The sequence below is a fragment of the Sardina pilchardus genome, chromosome 17, assembly GCF_963854185.1.
Source record: "Sardina pilchardus chromosome 17, fSarPil1.1, whole genome shotgun sequence".
NCBI lineage: Eukaryota > Metazoa > Chordata > Actinopteri > Clupeiformes > Clupeidae > Sardina > Sardina pilchardus.
In genome coordinates this window covers 31,480,067-31,497,566 of record NC_085010.1, presented here as the reverse complement: position 1 = coordinate 31,497,566, position 17,500 = coordinate 31,480,067, and the positions used below count along the sequence as shown (strand labels likewise).

General features: G+C 45.0%; 2 protein-coding genes across 3 annotated transcripts in view; one reads left to right on the top strand and one right to left on the bottom strand.

The window, feature by feature from the left end:
* The window catches only part of vti1a (vesicle transport through interaction with t-SNAREs 1A), a 134,094-nt gene extending 126,728 nt beyond the window's left edge, over positions 1–7,366 (bottom strand). For both annotated transcript variants that reach the window (XM_062517719.1, XM_062517718.1), the window contains exon 1: positions 7,199–7,366. In XM_062517719.1, coding sequence (XP_062373703.1) covers positions 7,199–7,292 — 94 coding nt within the window. In that variant the 5' untranslated portion in view covers positions 7,293–7,366. The remainder of the gene's footprint in view (positions 1–7,198) is intronic.
* Positions 7,367–8,231: 865 nt separating this feature from the next.
* Positions 8,232–17,500, top strand: part of zdhhc6 (zinc finger DHHC-type palmitoyltransferase 6) — a 15,504-nt gene continuing 6,235 nt past the window's right edge. The window contains exons 1-8 of the mRNA XM_062517717.1: positions 8,232–8,318; positions 9,011–9,672; positions 10,206–10,297; positions 12,576–12,735; positions 14,159–14,320; positions 14,955–15,008; positions 16,049–16,216; positions 17,104–17,145. Coding sequence (XP_062373701.1) covers positions 9,406–9,672; positions 10,206–10,297; positions 12,576–12,735; positions 14,159–14,320; positions 14,955–15,008; positions 16,049–16,216; positions 17,104–17,145 — 945 coding nt within the window. The 5' untranslated portion in view covers positions 8,232–8,318; positions 9,011–9,405. The remainder of the gene's footprint in view (positions 8,319–9,010; positions 9,673–10,205; positions 10,298–12,575; positions 12,736–14,158; positions 14,321–14,954; positions 15,009–16,048; positions 16,217–17,103; positions 17,146–17,500) is intronic.

The window sequence follows — 17,500 nt, the reverse complement described above, 5'->3', positions numbered from 1 at the left end:
TCACATAGTCAGCTCATCCCTGCATCTTCTCCTGTTTAAGTGTGCACTAGAGTGATGATGTTTCTAAGGGCAGTGAGTCGTTCACCATGGGTAGCCAGACCATAATAACTGGCACACATTCCCCCCCTGGAAACCATGGCAACACCCTTTTTCACCCACTACATACCACAGGCATGGCAGCAGCCATCTAGTGCTACTTAATGTGGCACCACAAATCTCAAATGTTGCTGACAAGACACAACGAGAAATGATATGACCTGAATTGGTACTGAGGTAGATACTGTATAGCACCCGGGACAAGCAAACTGAGTCACTGCACTATGCCAATGCCTGTGTGTGTGTGTGTGTGTGTGTGTGTGTGTGTGTGTGTGTGTGTGGTAACTAGAGTCAATGAGCTGAGCTCTACCACTTGAAAGGAGCCTGGAAGCTTCTATTGGCTAATTTACTACAAACAAGATCATTGCTCCCAGTGGCTACACATTAGCTTCATGTATCTACTGAATGCTACCTGCTAACTTACCTCAACTAGCCTTTTTATTTTCTACTGAATACTTACTCACCAAAACTAGCCTTTTATTTCTCACTGAATGCTACCTGCTAACTCACCTCAACTAGCATTTTTATTTTCTCCTGTTTAAGTGTGCACTGGAGTGATGATGTCTAAGGGCAGTGAGCCGTTCACCATGGGTAGCCAGACCATAATAACTGGCACACATTCCCCCCCTGGAAACCATGGCAACACCCTTTTTCACCCACTACATGCCACAGGCATGGCAGCAGCCATCTAGTGCTACTTAATGTGGCACCACAAATCTCAAATGTTGCTGACAAGACACAACGAGAAATGATATGACCTGAATTGGTACTGAGGTAGATACTGTATAGCACCCGGGACAAGCAAACTGAGTCACTGCACTATGCCAATGCCTGTGTGTGTGTGTGTGTGTGTGTGTGTGTGTGTGTGTGTGTGTGGTAACTAGAGTCAATGAGCTGAGCTCTACCACTTGAAAGGAGCCTGGAAGCTTCTATTGGCTAATTTACTACGAACAAGATCATTGCTCCCAGTGGCTACACATTAGCTTCATGTATCTACTGAATGCTACCTGCTAACTTACCTCAACTAGCCTTTTTATTTTCTACTGAATACTTACTCACCAAAACTAGCCTTTTATTTCTCACTGAATGCTACCTGCTAACTCACCTCAACTAGCATTTTTATTTTCTACTGAATACTGTACTTACTCACCTCAACTAGCCTTTTATTTCCCACTGAATGCTAACTCACTTCAACTAGCCTTTTATTTCTCACTGAATGCTAACTCACCTCAACTAGCCTTTTATTTCTCACTGAATGCTAACTCACCTCAACTAGCCTTTTATTTCTCACTGAATGCTACCTGCTAACTCACCTCAACTAGCCTTTTATTTCTCACTGAATGCTACCTGCCAACTCACCTGAACTAGCATTTTTGTTTTCTACTGAATCTTACTCACCTCAACTAGCCTTTTATTTACCATTGAATGCTAACTCACCTCAACTAGCCTTTTATTTCTCACTGAATGCTACCTGCTAACTCACCTCAACTAGCCTTTTATTTCTCACTGAATGCTACCTGCCAACTCACCTGAACTAGCATTTTTGTTTTCTACTGAATCTTACTCACCTCAACTAGCCTTTTATTTACCATTGAATGCTAACTCACTTCAACTAGGCTCTTATTTACCACTGAATGCTAACTCACTTCAATTAGCCTTTTATTTACCACTGAATGCTACCTGCTAACTCACCTCAACTAGCCTTTTTATTTTCTACTGAATGCTAACTCACTTCAACTAGCCTTTTTATCTTCTACTGAATGCTACCTGCTAACTCACCTCAACTAGCTTTTTTATTTACCACTGATTTACCACTTGGGGCAGCCGTGGCCTACTGGTTAAGGCTTGGGGCTTGTAACTGGAGGGTTGCCGATTCGATCCCCGACCAGTCCACAGCTGAAGTACCCTTGAGCAAGGCACCTAACCCCTCACTGCTCCCCGAGCGCCGCTGGTTGGGCAGGCAGCTCACTGCTCTGGGTTAGTGTGTGATTCACCTCACTGTGTGTTCACTGTGTGCTGTGTGTGTTCACTAATTCGGTTAAATTGGGTTAAATGCAGAGAAACGAATTTCCCTCACAGGATCAAAAAAGTATATATTAACATTATTATTATTATTATTGAATGCCAACTCACTTCAACTAGCCTTATATTTCCCACTGAATGCTAACTCACCTCAACTAGCCTCTTATTTCCCAGCAGGAATAACTGGTAGCAGGTCATGTTCGTGGCCTGTTAAGTGCCGTGGAGGTTCCAAGAGGAGGATATTAAGAGGTGAGGTGGATGCATAGCAGGCTAATGATTGGTCCGTATTGCCCCAGACTGCTGTGTCATAATGTTGATGTTCTGAACATTTTCTAAACACCTCAGCTTAGCCTACGGTCACATGACAATGACAAACATGACAACCAATTAACGTTAACCTTATTCCCTATTGTGTTATGCTATTCTTCCCCACAGGTGTGTGTGTGTGTGTGGGTGTGTGTGTGTAACGTAACGTTAGTAAAAATTAACAATTAACCTCATTCCCTATTGTGTTACCGGTATGCTATTATTCATCACAGGTGTGTGTGCGTCCGGCTTGTGTGTGTGTGTGTGTGTGTGTGTGTGTGTGTGTGTGTGTGTGTGTGTGTGTTCCTCATTAATGGAGGTGTACACCTCAGTGCTGGCATGATAAAAGTTAACCTTGTTCCCTACTATGTTATGCTATTATTCACCACACACACACACACACACACTATTCCCTATGTTAGGCTATTATTCACAACAGGCGTGTTTGCCACTCTGAAAATGGAATACTGCTCCTCAGTAAAAAGGACCAGCACCGTTCTCCTTATGAACACACACACACACACACACACACACACACATACACATACGAACACACACACCCGATCTCCTTATGAATTATCCAACAGTTCAAAACCTGAATGGTGCTCTGCAGTTAAAAAAAAAGAAACAGAAAGAAAGAAAAGATGAGTCTTCCATCTCCCTACAAATGAACAAAGTGATGGATGAGAACTGCCATTAACACACACACACACACACACACACACACACACACACACACACACACACACACACACACACACACACACACACACACACACACACACACACACACACACACACACACACACACACACACACACACACACACACACACCTGCCTGAACATCATGCATTCTAGACTTAACACAATGCATGATCCATCAACATCTTACACACACACACACACACACACACACACACACACACACACACACACACACACACACACACACACACACACACACACACACACACACACACACACACACACACACACACACACACACACACACACACACACACACACACACACACACACAGGTAAACAGCCAGAGGCAATTCTGCTGCTGGCAGACAGCTAGGCCAGTGTGTGTGTGTGTGTGTGTGTGTGTATGTGTGTTTTCCTCGCAAACTGGCCTTCTGCAGGATATCACTCCAGGCTCTGGCTAGCAGATAGGCCAACTACTGACTATGCAATGAGACAAACACCACACACACACACACACACACATACACACACACCACACATACTGTACACACACACACACAAACACAAACACATACACTGAGCGCCTGTGCAACCCTGTTTCATATTTAATCAGCAGTGATTGACAGGTGGCCAAGCCTTTGTGTTGTCAGTGTAACCCTCCTCCATTGAGAAGTACAAATCTTTGCTTTCAGAAGGGAGCGAGTCCCCTGTGTGTGTGTGTGTGTGTGTGTGTGTGTGTGTGTGTGTGTGTGTGTGTGTGTGTGTGTGTGTGTGTGTGTGTGTGTGTGTGTGTGTGTGTGTGCACGCGGTGTGTGAGGGCTACAGCCACAGGAGCAAACCCAAGGCCTCACACACACAGGCTCCTGGAGGGACCCTCCCAACACTACAAAGACATCAAAAGACTGGAGCCAGCAGGCTAGCAGCACACACACGGAGAGGAGGAGAGAGGAGAAGAGAGAGGAGGAGAGGAGGAAAGGAGGAGAGAGGAGAGGAGAGGAGAGGAGAGGAGAGAGGAGGAGAGGAGAGAGGAAGAGGGAGGAAGAGGGAGGAAGAGAGGAGAGGAGAAGAGGGGAGATGAGCGGAGAAGAGGAAGAGAGGAGAGGAGGAGAGAGGAGGAGGAATAGAAGAAAAAATAATAGAATATATACTTTTTTGATCCCGTGAGGGAAATTCAGTTCTCTGCATTTAACCCAATTTAACCGAATTAGTGAACACACAGCACACAGTGAACACACAGTGAGGTGAATCACACAACCCAGAGCAGTGAGCTGCCTGCCCAACCAGCGGCGGGGTTAGGTGGCTTGCTCAAGGGTACTTCAGCTGTGGACTGGTCGGGGATCGAGGAAGAGGAAGAGAGGAGAGGAGAGGAGGAGAGGAAAGAGGAGAGGAGAGGAGGAGAGGAGGAGAGGAGAGGAGAGGAGGGGAGGAGGAGAGGAGAGGAGAGGAGGGGAGAGGAGAGGAGAGGAGAAGAGAGGAGATGAGCAGAGAGGAGAAGAGAGGGGAGGAGGGGAAGGGAGAGGAGAGGAGGAAGAGAGGAGAGGAGAGAGGAGAGGAGAGAGGAGAGGAGAGGAGGGTAGATGAGCGGAGAGGAGGAAGAGAGGAGAGGAGATGAGGGGAGATGAGAGAGAAAAGAGGAGAGAGGGGAGGAGGGGAAAGGAGAGGAGAGGAGGTTAAAGGATGAGAGGAGAGGAGAAGAGAGGAGGTTAAAGGAGAGGAGAGGAGGAGAAGATGGGTGGAGGAGAAGATGGGTGAGGAGAAGATGAGAAGAGAGTGCATGCCTGATACTAATGACCTAAACAATGGTGTTAAAGGTGAGAACCCACACACACACACACACACACACACACACACAAAACACACACACACACACACACACACACACACAGTCACACACACACACACACACACACAGTCACACACACACACACAGTCACACACACACACACAGTCACTCACACACACACACACACACACACACACACACACACACAGGACTGTGTTGGATTCTCTAGTGATTGCGTTGTGTTTTAGTTCTAATGTCTGAATTGAAGACGGCCAATAAAGCTGGACAGGCTGGATCAGGGTCGGCGATTAGATGGCGATGTATTGTAGATGGTGCTGTACATTAGATGGCGATTAGATGGGGATGTATTGTAGATGGTGCTGTACATTAGATGGCGATTAGATGGGGATGTATTGTAGATGGTGCTGAGGGTGACTGCTTAACCAGGGGGCACGGAGAAGGGCAGAGGTGTGTGAGAGTGAGCGCCTTAATCACACACACACACACACACACACACACACACACACACACAGGTTGCCTATGCTGCCATACAGGTGTCAGAATCCACACACATATGAAGAGACATTAATGGCCACATCAACAAAGCCTCTGGACACCATGGTTACCATGGCTACCCTCAACCCACCAAGTGGCCCACAAGTGAACTCAGGCATGGGAGGGAATATCACACACACACACACACACACACACACACACACACACACACACCTCTAGAAGCAGAATTTCACAAGATGAGGAGAAACCCAAGCAAAACGTACGCGCGCACACACACACCTGATAAAATACATTAGGGCTACAATTTCACATGCACAAAATAAAACTGACCAAATAGTCATATGCCACACACACACACACGCCCCAGTCTGATATAAGGATACAGTCAGTGAATGAATGGATGATATGCATCCCTTCGTACCTAAATCTCACCACTCCCTAACCAAACACTTTCACTTATGTGAGAGCTCAATCCATCCAGGGAGCTAAGCCACAACTTTCAAACTATCCTGTTACATATACATATGGCCATAGGTTGTTAATACATCTCAATAACTATCCTGTTACATACTGTATACATATGGCCATAGGTTGTTTCTGCATCTCGATAATATCTCGATAACTAGCCCCATCATAAAGGCATGCTCATAAGCTGATCTGAGTTTATTTAGGTCACATGGCAGAAACTTGTCTTACAAATTATTCTCTCAATCAATCCTTCTCATGAAAGAAATGTATCATGTACTTTCCACTTCATGCTTTGCTGATGATCTATCTCAAACACACCAGTGACTAGCTGGACTACATCAATGGTGTTCACCTACACACACAAACACACACACACACACACACACACACACACACACCTACATCAATGGTGTCCACCTACACACACACCTACACACCTACACACACACACACACAGACACACATCAGCCCTGATCCGATGACCTCTCCCCTGTGTAGGACTGTGGGGTCACCCTATTGCACCTTGCTGATGTCTTGCGTTATCATTCAAACCAACGCTATCTGCCCAACCTCTGAACAAAGTTTGTCTGATATGATCTTTGAAATCGTTTCACTAGAATGAACAGAGCCGTTTAGTTGCGCTTTTGAGTTATTGACAGACAATCTGAAAGAAACATTCAGCGGACCCTCGCCAGCCAGCAACAACAAGACCTTTATTTAAATAATTCATGGGGCTTATGTCAAATGTAGCCAACTCACTCAACAGCGACTGAGGAGATAAAAGTCAATACCAAGGCAAGGAATGTCAAATAGCTCGTTTTCTAACGGCCTTCAGGATGGTGTGTGTTGTGTGTTGTGGTTTTCTATAGTCGTGGACTGTAGGATTAGGGTTGGCGCCTGATTAGCCCATGTTAGTGGGATAAATCATGTTAGCGCACCTTTAAAAGTCAGCTGACTAGCGTTAGCGCTTGATGCTGCGTTCTCATTTTCCAAGAAGTAACCAAATAAGTAACATCCTGCTGTCACTCGAGAAACACCACAGGTGGGTAAAACCAGCACTAGGGCAGACAGCTACATAAAAAGATGGCCAGCCAGGTATGGTACTCCTCTCGCAAAGATAACTGTTACAAAAACGACAAATGAAACGAAGCTAACGTTTCATTAGCCACTTAGTGACCACCGGTTTGACAGCGGCTAACCCTTGCTAGCGCCAGCGAGCACTGATGACGTTAGCTGGCGAGAGAGCTGTAGCTAGAGTAGCCTACTTACTGAGGTTGGCTAATAATAATAACACCTACCACCACTTAGTTTGGGTATCCTGCCGATCTTGTTGGTTATGTCGGCTGTAAGGGTGCCGAAGTCCTGTTCGTAGGTCTCAAAATCGGACGACATGACGGGAAAGGATAGTTTACAGGCTCGTGAATATAAACAAACACGACAAATACAACAAACTGCGTTCTGTTAATTTGAAAGGCTACGTCACGTCCTTGTGCAACGGGAAACTGTGTCCGATGAGAACTATTTTTTACTTAGGTCTGTTTAGATTAGAAATACAAATAGCCTACCTTAAAAAATAAAATAAAATAAAGCAAAAACAATTAAACAGCTAATAAAGAGCAACCATAAATGAGATAGAGATAATCAATGTTCATATATCACTAAAGGAACACAAGCTCAACACAGTTATTATGCATACATAACTCACTACAAAGAATAATTATACAGCCTATAAAGTCAAGCTTCTGTGCATCTGTATGCCTGTCAGCCTCAGGCAAGGCGATACACAGCCCAGCGAGCAAAGATCATGTCAACTGTTCCCTAAAGAATTATCCAATCAGACTGTGGTAAGAATGTTGTGGCAGTACTGTGGTGTTTCCTAGGTGGAAATGTCAAACAAATGTTCTATTGCGCCAGCCATTGACAGGTTGTAATTAAATATTAGGTTGTAATCAAATATTGTAAATGAACTGACATCAGAAAGATTGGTGGCGCCAGAGAATCTAAATGGGCTCCGTTCCTGGTGGCGCTGAGAGGACAGGCTTGTGACTTTTATTTTGAAAAATCTTGTGCATGGAACTTTGAATTACGAAACCCCAAACTCTGGTTCCCCTCTGATAGAACATTCTAAACTTAGATTTGTGTAGCCTACGCGTATAGAGGGAGAATTATACATACATATTGGTACATTAAATAACACTTCCAAAACCATTCCAGTGACACTATCTGCTTTTTACATCAGAGCTATTTTTTTCTTGAAGCCTGTCAGGGAGAACAGGAAATCAGATCATCGATACGACAGTGCGGAAGTAAGTTGGGTGGTCTGTTTGCTTGGTAAATATTAGCGATAAAGGTTGGTACGAACGAGACCGCTGAACCAAAATTGTTGCGATTGAAGATACGTACGGGTTAGATTACAGGGTAAATCAACGATTTTGTTGACCTCCCATTTCATACACGTTACACTGGCCAATTTAGACCTCACATGGGAATGAATGAAGTGGGAGAAAGGGACTGTCTATGTGACTGAAGATAATTAGCTTGCTAGCTAACGTTAGCAAGGTGCCGTTATACTGCTATCTAGGTCAAATGTCATGTCAGATTTTTTGCTAAACTGAACTGCATTGTGTTGTTTGTGTTGTCGCCTCAGTGTGAGATGACAGCAAATTGTACTGTCACGCGGTAATGCCGCTGAAGAGCGGTGCGTGACAGTGACGTGAACCCCCGTAATTACCTTCTTCCCAGCTCTGCTTGCCGTGATCATATGATACAGTAACGTTATTCACAAAGCCAGACAGTCGGTGCAGTGGTTGTTTACAGATGTCATTGGTCAGCTTAGTCACTGATACTCTGTCCTCTCCTCTTTATGAGAACAGCGCCTGACAGAGTAAATTTTGTTTGAGGATAGTAAATGTATGTTTTTAGGTGATGTGGGGGTGGGTTGTAGATCAACTATCAACTTTCACTCAACTGACACATTTTCTCCCAGAATGTTTATTTTAAGATTCTGATATGATCTCACTAGTCTTTGTTTTGACTATTTATTATGAAGTACTAAGTGAACAACCTCTTTGTCCTCCCTCCTCTCTCCCTCTCTCTCGTCCACTTCCCAGATGGACACCACCAGCTGTCCGAGTCTTCAGTAGCCCCGAGTCCTGGCGCGCCGCAGCCTTGGAGACGCTACGGAAGGATGCGAGGCGCGGCCGGAGCAAGGACTTCTGGGACAGAACCGAGCGCTGCGACCCGCGACACGGCCGACCGCTGGACGCTGAGGAGGAGAGAGGGAGGACGAGGTCCGACATCGCCCGCTACAGGACCCGCTCTCTCAAGCACACGCAGACGCCGCATCTGACCACTTCACACACACACACACACACACACACTCTCACCCTCACACACACATTCACACACACTCACACACACATACACACACACTCTCACCCTCACACACACACACACACCGAGCTCCTTAGCGACCTGTAGCGCAGGAGACGGACGAGGCTGAAGCATGAACTTCCTGTCCCCCATCGTGACGTTCCAGAACCTGCATGAGGTGCGGCGGCTGTGCCACTGGGGGCCGGTGGTGGCGCTGTCGGTCATCGGCATCTGCTCCTCCATGGCCGTGCTGGACTCCATCATCTGGTACTGGCCCCTGGACACCACCGGGGGCAGCATCAACTTCATCATGCTCGTCAACTGGACCGTCCTCATCCTCTACAACTACTTCAACGCCATGTTCCTGGGGCCCGGGTACATCCCGCTGGAGTGGAAACCGGTACCAATCAATCAATCTGTTAATCAATTAATCAATCAACTAATCAACCAATCAGTCAGTCAGTTAATCAACTAATCAATCAACTAATCAACCAATCAATCAGTCAATCAGTCAATCAGTTAATCAACCAACAAACCAATCAATCAATCAATCAATTAATCAATCAACTAATCAACCAATCAGTCAGTCAATCAGTTAATCAACCAACAAACCAACCAATCAATCGACTAATCAACCAATCAGTCAGTCAGTTAATCACCAATCAATCAACAAATCGAGTTGACTATGAATGAGTCTGCTCCTCAGTCAGTAAAGATGGTCAAATATCTGACCCATGCAGAATTTGATTGGCTGAATAAATGCAGAGTAAGACGCTGCAGAATGTCTAAACCTGGAGCTGTCAGGGTGGTAGCATTTCACACATAACGCACGTTTCGCTGTGTGAGTTCTGTTAAGCCTGAGAGATGTTCTCCAGTCCCTTGTCAGTAAAGTGTTTTCCTCTCTTAAAGACGCCATTTTGTCCCCCTCCTCAGGATAACCAGCAGGATGTGGCGTACCTGCAGTTCTGCCGCCTGTGTCACGGCTACAAGGCCCCCCGCTCCCACCACTGCCGCAAGTGCAACAGGTAAGACCACATGACATCACCACCATATGACATCACCACTGCCGCAAGTGCAACAGGTAAGACCTCAATTTACAGTAGATAGATAGATAGATAGATAGAGATAGATAGGAGATAGATAGAGATAGATAGGTAGATAGATAGATACCGTAGATAGATAGTCTTTATTGTCCTATAAGGATTTTCTTTTTCACACACGCCATCACATTCCAAAAAGACAGCAGCATCTGATGTTAGTATCACACAGGACGTCACCTGTCCATCTTAGCTGTTCAAATTGCTGAACAAGTAACTGCTTCAGCTCAAGTACCTGTGTCAAGCTACAAATGAAGCTCATGAGTCCCTATTAACATGAGTCGCTTTGGTGAAAAAGCGTCGGCCAAATGTAATGCAATGTAATGAGTGAGCCCTATTAAACCAGGGTTTCCCGCAGCGCTTTCCTGCTAAGGCGGCCGCCTTAACAACACAGGGCTGCCGCCTTAACTAGCGTCTTCAATAAATAAATAAATAAATAAATATATTATGTATAGTGATATTCGCCGTATTACTCTGTCATGTTTTCTCCCTGTCATTCCAAACCGTAGCCGCTAGTCTCCCTTCTCTGTAGAACGCATACAAAAAATAAACTTTTTCAAATCGAGTTGGCCTATGCGCTCAGGCGACGCGCTCATACAGCATGAGTATTTGATATCAGGTCAGGTGCCACTGCCACGCATATCTCAGAGTGACTGCGAACACAAATAGCCTAAACCTAGCTAGATTTGACGACTCTCACAGGAATGGTTCTCCGTTGAATCTACCAAATGTGTGGGATGAGCGGCACAAAAGATAAAGCGCAACACTTTTGAGCGCTTTATCTTTTTTTTTTTATCACTCCTCTACTATGAATGCATAGCCCACTGCATCTTGTAATGTGACAAACACTTGTGCCATCTAGCCTACAGCTAACAACAACTTGTGACGGCTATTCATTCACGTGTTGTAAAATACTGAAATTGTCTGAGGTTTACACAGGCTAGTTTAAACTGTAAACTGTAGCCTCTTGTCTCCCATGCCAGTTTCATTCATCCCGACCGGGCGGGACGCACGTTTCCGTTTTGTAGAAATAATTCCTGAATGTTTTTGTTCAGAGCTGAACATGCAACTGTATTTGACAGATGACAGATTTGGGTGCTAGTGACAAAATATTAGCGTTCAATGCGGTACGATCTCGCTAATTATGTTTTAAAAAGCATTAAAAACGTTCTGGCTCTCTTATGCTATATGAGCAACAGGCACGCACAATATACAGCTTCAATCAAAGAATTAGGCAAACTGTTCAATTATGAACTAGCTCTAATTTAATTAAAAGCTTTTTAATGAAGATGAAGAGTGCCTTGGATTTCTTCAAAACTTTTCAATCAAAGAATTGCAGCTTTAGGCTACTAAATCACAATTCACTAACTTTACCATACTATACCATATTTCATGGTATATTCTAAAATATCCACCATTACAAATATTCTTGGTTTTAATAGAATATTATAATATTGACTGGCTTTAAAATATATCCTATGGTGCTATGCTGAGCAGTGCAAATGTTTTGAAAGATACAAAGGGCCCTGTATTGGAGTTGTAAACTTACACTTTTAAGGTATAATATTGTCTAAATTGTGTTAATGATGTTTAATTGGTTGCTGATACAATTAAATCTGATACAATGAATGTGAAATCCAGGTATATTGCTGTCATTACTGTCAAAATTCAACATTTTCAACATTAATGAAATGCTGACAGCCTACAAATTTTTTACTTCAGCTGACCTCCTTGTCTTAAAGTAAATCAGAAAAGAAGTTATTTAGACAAGTGTGTGCTAGACTGCTCCTGTAGCCAACAATCCCCTCTCTACCCTTTGGGAATTGAACTGTTATATGATCCTTGGTGATGTAAATTATGAAAACCTCTTTCTTTGGTTGGTCTTGATGCGGCCTTGACTCCTTTAAGACTCGGATTCGACTCCAACTTGCTTCCTAAAAGACTCGGTCGTTGTCACTCGGTCTCGGCTGCAGTTAAACCAACGGTCTCGACCCCCCCCCCCCCCCCCCCCATCGTAGGACAGTGGCGGCGATGCGGCGGGGACGCTACGGCGACGCCCCCTTCCCCTGGACAGACACCACCTTAACTAACAAATTTTCTGGGGGAAACCCTGTAAACCCTATGAGTAAGCCCTACAGTATTCACATGAACGCTCTTTAGCCCTCTGACTCCTCCTCATCTTCCTCCTCTTCCTCCTCTTCCTCAGGTGCGTGATGAAGATGGACCATCACTGCCCCTGGATCAATAACTGCTGCGGGCACCAGAACCACGCCTACTTCACCAGCTTCCTGCTGCTGGCCCCCCTGGGCTGCATCCACGCCGCCTTCATCTTCATCATGACCATGTACACCGAGCTCTCTGACCGCGTAAGTCACCATCTTCATCTTCCTCTTCATCATGACCATGTACACCGAGCTGTCTGACCGCGTAAGTCCTCATCTTCATCTTCATCATGACCATGTACACCGAGCTGTCCGACCGCGTAAGTCACCATCTTCATCTTCATCTTCATCATGACCATGTACACCGAGCTGTCCGACCGCGTAAGTCACCATCCTCATCATCCTCATCTTCATCAGTGTAGTTATTAACCCCGTCATCTTCATCATGACCCTGTACACCGAGCTGTCCGACCGCGTAAGTCACCATCCTCATCATCCTCATCGTCAGTGTAGTTATTAACCCCCTCATCTTCATCATGACCATGTACACCGAGCTCTCCGACCACGTAAATCACCATCCTCATCCTCATCATCAGTGTAGTTATTAACCCCGTCATCTTCATCATGACCATGTACACCGAGCTCTCCGACCGCGTAAGTCACCATCCTCATCATCCTCATCTTCATCAGTGTAGTTATTAACCTCGTCATCTTCATCATGACCATGTACACCGAGCTGTCCGACCGCGTAAGTCACCATCCTCATCATCCTCATCGTCAGTGTAGTTATTAACCCCCTCATCTTCATCATGACCATGTACACCGAGCTCTCCGACCACGTAAGTCACCATCCTCATCCTCATCATCAGTGTAGTTATTACCCCCGTCATCTTCATCATGACCATGTACACCGAGCTCTCCGACCGCGTAAGTCCTCATCCTCATCTTCCTCTTCATCATGACCATGTACACACAAGCTTTATGACTGCGTTGGCACTCACCGTCCTCATGCTCATCCCCGTTGGTGTTACCTTCATCATCATCATCAATAACGTTATAGTCGTCATCTTCATCATCATCATGGTCATCAATAACGTCAGAGTCGTCATCTTCATCATGGTCATCGATAACGTTGTAGTCGTCATCTTCATCTTCATCATGGTCATCGATAACGTTGTAGTCGTCATCTTCATCGTCATCAATAACGTTATAGTCCTCATCGTCGTCATCATCATCGCCGTCAATACGTTATAGTCATCTTCATCATGGTCATCAATAACGTTGTAGTCGTCATCTTCATCATGCCCATGTGCGCTGGCAGTACTGTGGTGGATTGTCTGGAGCTTGTTTAAATGTGCTGTTGATGATGTAGAATCAGGCGGCCATGTTGTGTGTGTGTTGGGGATTGCTGGCTGATCGCGGGTGTGTGTGTTGTGGTGTGTGTCTGATTGCAGTTGTGTGTGTTGGGGTGTGTGTCTGATCGCGGGTGTGTGTGTTGGGGTGTGTGTCTGATCACGGGTGTGTGTGTTGGGGATTGTTCACTGATTGCGGATGTGTGTGTTGTGTGTGTCTGATTACGTGTGTGTGTGTGTGATGCCGTGTGTGTGTGTCTGCCTCTGTGTTGTAGGTGTCGTTCGGCTGGAGCTCGGTGAAGATTGACATGAGTGCGGTGAGACGCGTGCACCATCCCATAATGCCTTTCGGCGTGGCGGCCTTCGCAGCGTCACTCTTCGCGCTGGGATTGGCTCTCGGCACCACCATCGCCGTGGGGATGCTGTTCGTCATACAGGTGCACCTTACCACTATTGCAAAACACTAATAATCATTCAATAGCATCTAGAGACTATTTCAAAACATCTATAATCATTCAACAGCATCTCAAACATTTATAATCATTCAATAGCATCTAGAGACTATTGCAAAACACTAATAATCATTCAACAGCATCTAGAGACTATTGCAAAACATTAATAATCATTCAATAGCATCTAGAGACTATTGCAAAACATTAATAATCATTCAATAGCATCTAGAGACTATTTCAACACATTTATTCAACAGCATCTAGAGACTATTTCAACACATTTGTAATCATTCGATAGCATCTCAAACATGTATAATCATTCAATAGCATCTAGGGACTGTTTCAAAACATTTAAACACACTTCAACACACTTTAAATCATGAAGTGCATTTTAACATAATTCAACACACCTTAACACAGTGTAATACATTTCAGTACACTTTAACACACTTCAACACACTTTAGCAGTTAAACCCATTACTCTCCTGTGCTCTCCTGCTGCTTTGCGTAAGTGTTTACGTGTGTGTGTGTGTTTGTGTGTGTGTGTGTTTGTGTGTGTGTGTGTGTGTGTGTGTGTGTGTGTGTGTGTGTGTGCTAACCCGTGTCCTGTGTGTCCCAGATGAAGGTGATTCTGCGGAACAAGACGTCCATAGAGGTGTGGATCGAGGAGAAGGTGACGTAGGAGCAGCACGTGTTGCTCTCATCTCTCATCTCTCATGGCACTCTGCACTCCCACTCTGCAGTTGCCCTTGCTTTAGATCAGGAGCCTCTATGCAGTCATGTCCTGTGTATTAGCCACATTATACAGTAATGTCCCGTGTATTAGCCACATTATACAGTCATGTCCCGTGTATTAGCCACATTGGGTACAGTCATGTCCCGTGTATTAGCTACATTGGGTACAGTCATGTCCCGTGTATTAGCCACATTGGGTACAGTCATGTCCCGTGTATTAGCTACATTGGGTACAGTCATGTCCCGTGTATTAGCCACATTGGGTACAGCCATGTCCCGTGTATTAGCCACATTGGGTACAGTCATGTCCCGTGTATTAGCCACATTATACAGTCATGTCCCGTGTATTAGCCACATTGGGTACAGTTATGTCCCGTGTATTAGCCACATTATACAGTAATGTCCCGTGTATTAGCCACATTATACAGTCATGTCCCGTGTATTAGCCACATTGGGTACAGTTATGTCCCGTGTATTAGCCACATTATACAGTAATGTCCCGTGTATTAGCCACATTATACAGTCATGTCCCGTGTATTAGCCACATTGGGTACAAGCTGCAGGACAGTGTTTTATGCAAGATAAAGAAACAAAGCCATATTAATACACATTAACTGCCCCCATGTATTAACCTCATAGCTGAAGAAATCAATGTATAAGCCGCAGCTAATAGTTGGAAAATTACAGTAAATATCCGTCAGTGATGAGAAATTACGGTAGATATCCGTCAGTATTGGGAAATTATGGTAGATTTCTGTCAGTGATGTTACAGGAAGCAGACTAGAGACACTGCTGAGTGTACACACACAAACACACACACACACACACATACAGCAAGTTTTAGAGCCTGGGCACAAGCCACACACACTCACAGAGACCCGTCGGAACATAGAACTGTCTGAGGGTGGTTCCTGACTGAGTGGGCCTTTGGTTCCGTCTGTGGTTGGTTCCTGACTGAGCGGTTCTTTGGTTCCCCAGGCGCGGGACCGGATCCAGTATTACCAGACGGGCGAGGAGTTCATCTTCCCGTACCACCTGGGCACGCGCTGGCAGAACTTCACACAGGTGTTCACCTGGTCCGGCTCACCTGAGGGTGACGGCATCGAGTGGCCCATCCACGAGAAGTGCCATCAGTACACACTCACTGTACGTCAACGCACAACACACACACACACACACACACACACACACACACACACACACACACACACACACACACACACACACACACACACACTCTCTCTCACCTGAGGGCGACGGCATCGAGTGGCCCATCCACGAGAAGTGCCATCAGTACACACTCACTGTACGTCAACTCACAACACACACACACACACACACACACACTCTCTCTCTCACCTGAGGGCGACGGCATCGAGTGGCCCATCCACGAGAAGTGCCATCAGTACACACTCACAGTACGTCAACACACACACACACACACACACACACACACACACACACACACACACACACCTCGGTACACACTGTATTTCAGCTCACATCACACACAGACACAGCTCAGTACACACTCACTGCACATCACCTCACAACACATACACACACACACACATACACACACACACACACACACACACACACACACACACACACGTACATCAGTACACATTTCATCTCGCATACATACACAGACACACACTCACTACATGTCAGCTCACAACAGACACACACAGTCTACAGTATGTCTGATTACATCACTCACACACACAGGGTTCCCACAGGTCATGGAGTTTCTGGAATAGCAGGGAATTTTGTTTACAGTTTACAGTTTACAATTTACTTGCCAGAATATATTAATACAAATATATTTACACACAGAATTGGCGTTTATCTGGTAATTAGCTGTACTGTTTGCTTGAGTGGCCCACGTTGGTTTATTCAGTTTATTCATCTACCACTTTAAAGAAGTAAAATATTCTTGAACCCTCTTTCTTTCTCACTCTTGCTCTCTCTCTTTCTCCCTCTCTCGCTCTCTCTCTCTCCCTCTCTCTCTCTCTCTTTCTCTCTCCCAGATGGAACAACTGAAGCAAAAGGCTGACAAGCGTGTGAGAAGTGTAAGTTCCTATTGTCTGCCACTAGATGGCATAGTTGTGTTAGCAGCAGCAGCAGCAGGGCTGCATGGGAGCTGTGCATTGTTCTCCTGACTAATATATTATACTATATTATACTATACTATACTATACTACACTAAACTATACTATACTATACTATATTATACTATATTATACTATAATATACTATAATGTAATTTAATTTAATTTAATTTAATTTAATTTAATTTAATTTAATTTAACTAGTGCAGTGCCCGTGCAAACAATTTTTTCCAAGAAACGTGTTGCCCAATGACGTTGATGCAGGTAGATCATGTTAGATTGGTGATGATGTAGAATCAGGCCCGTGCAGTTAGAG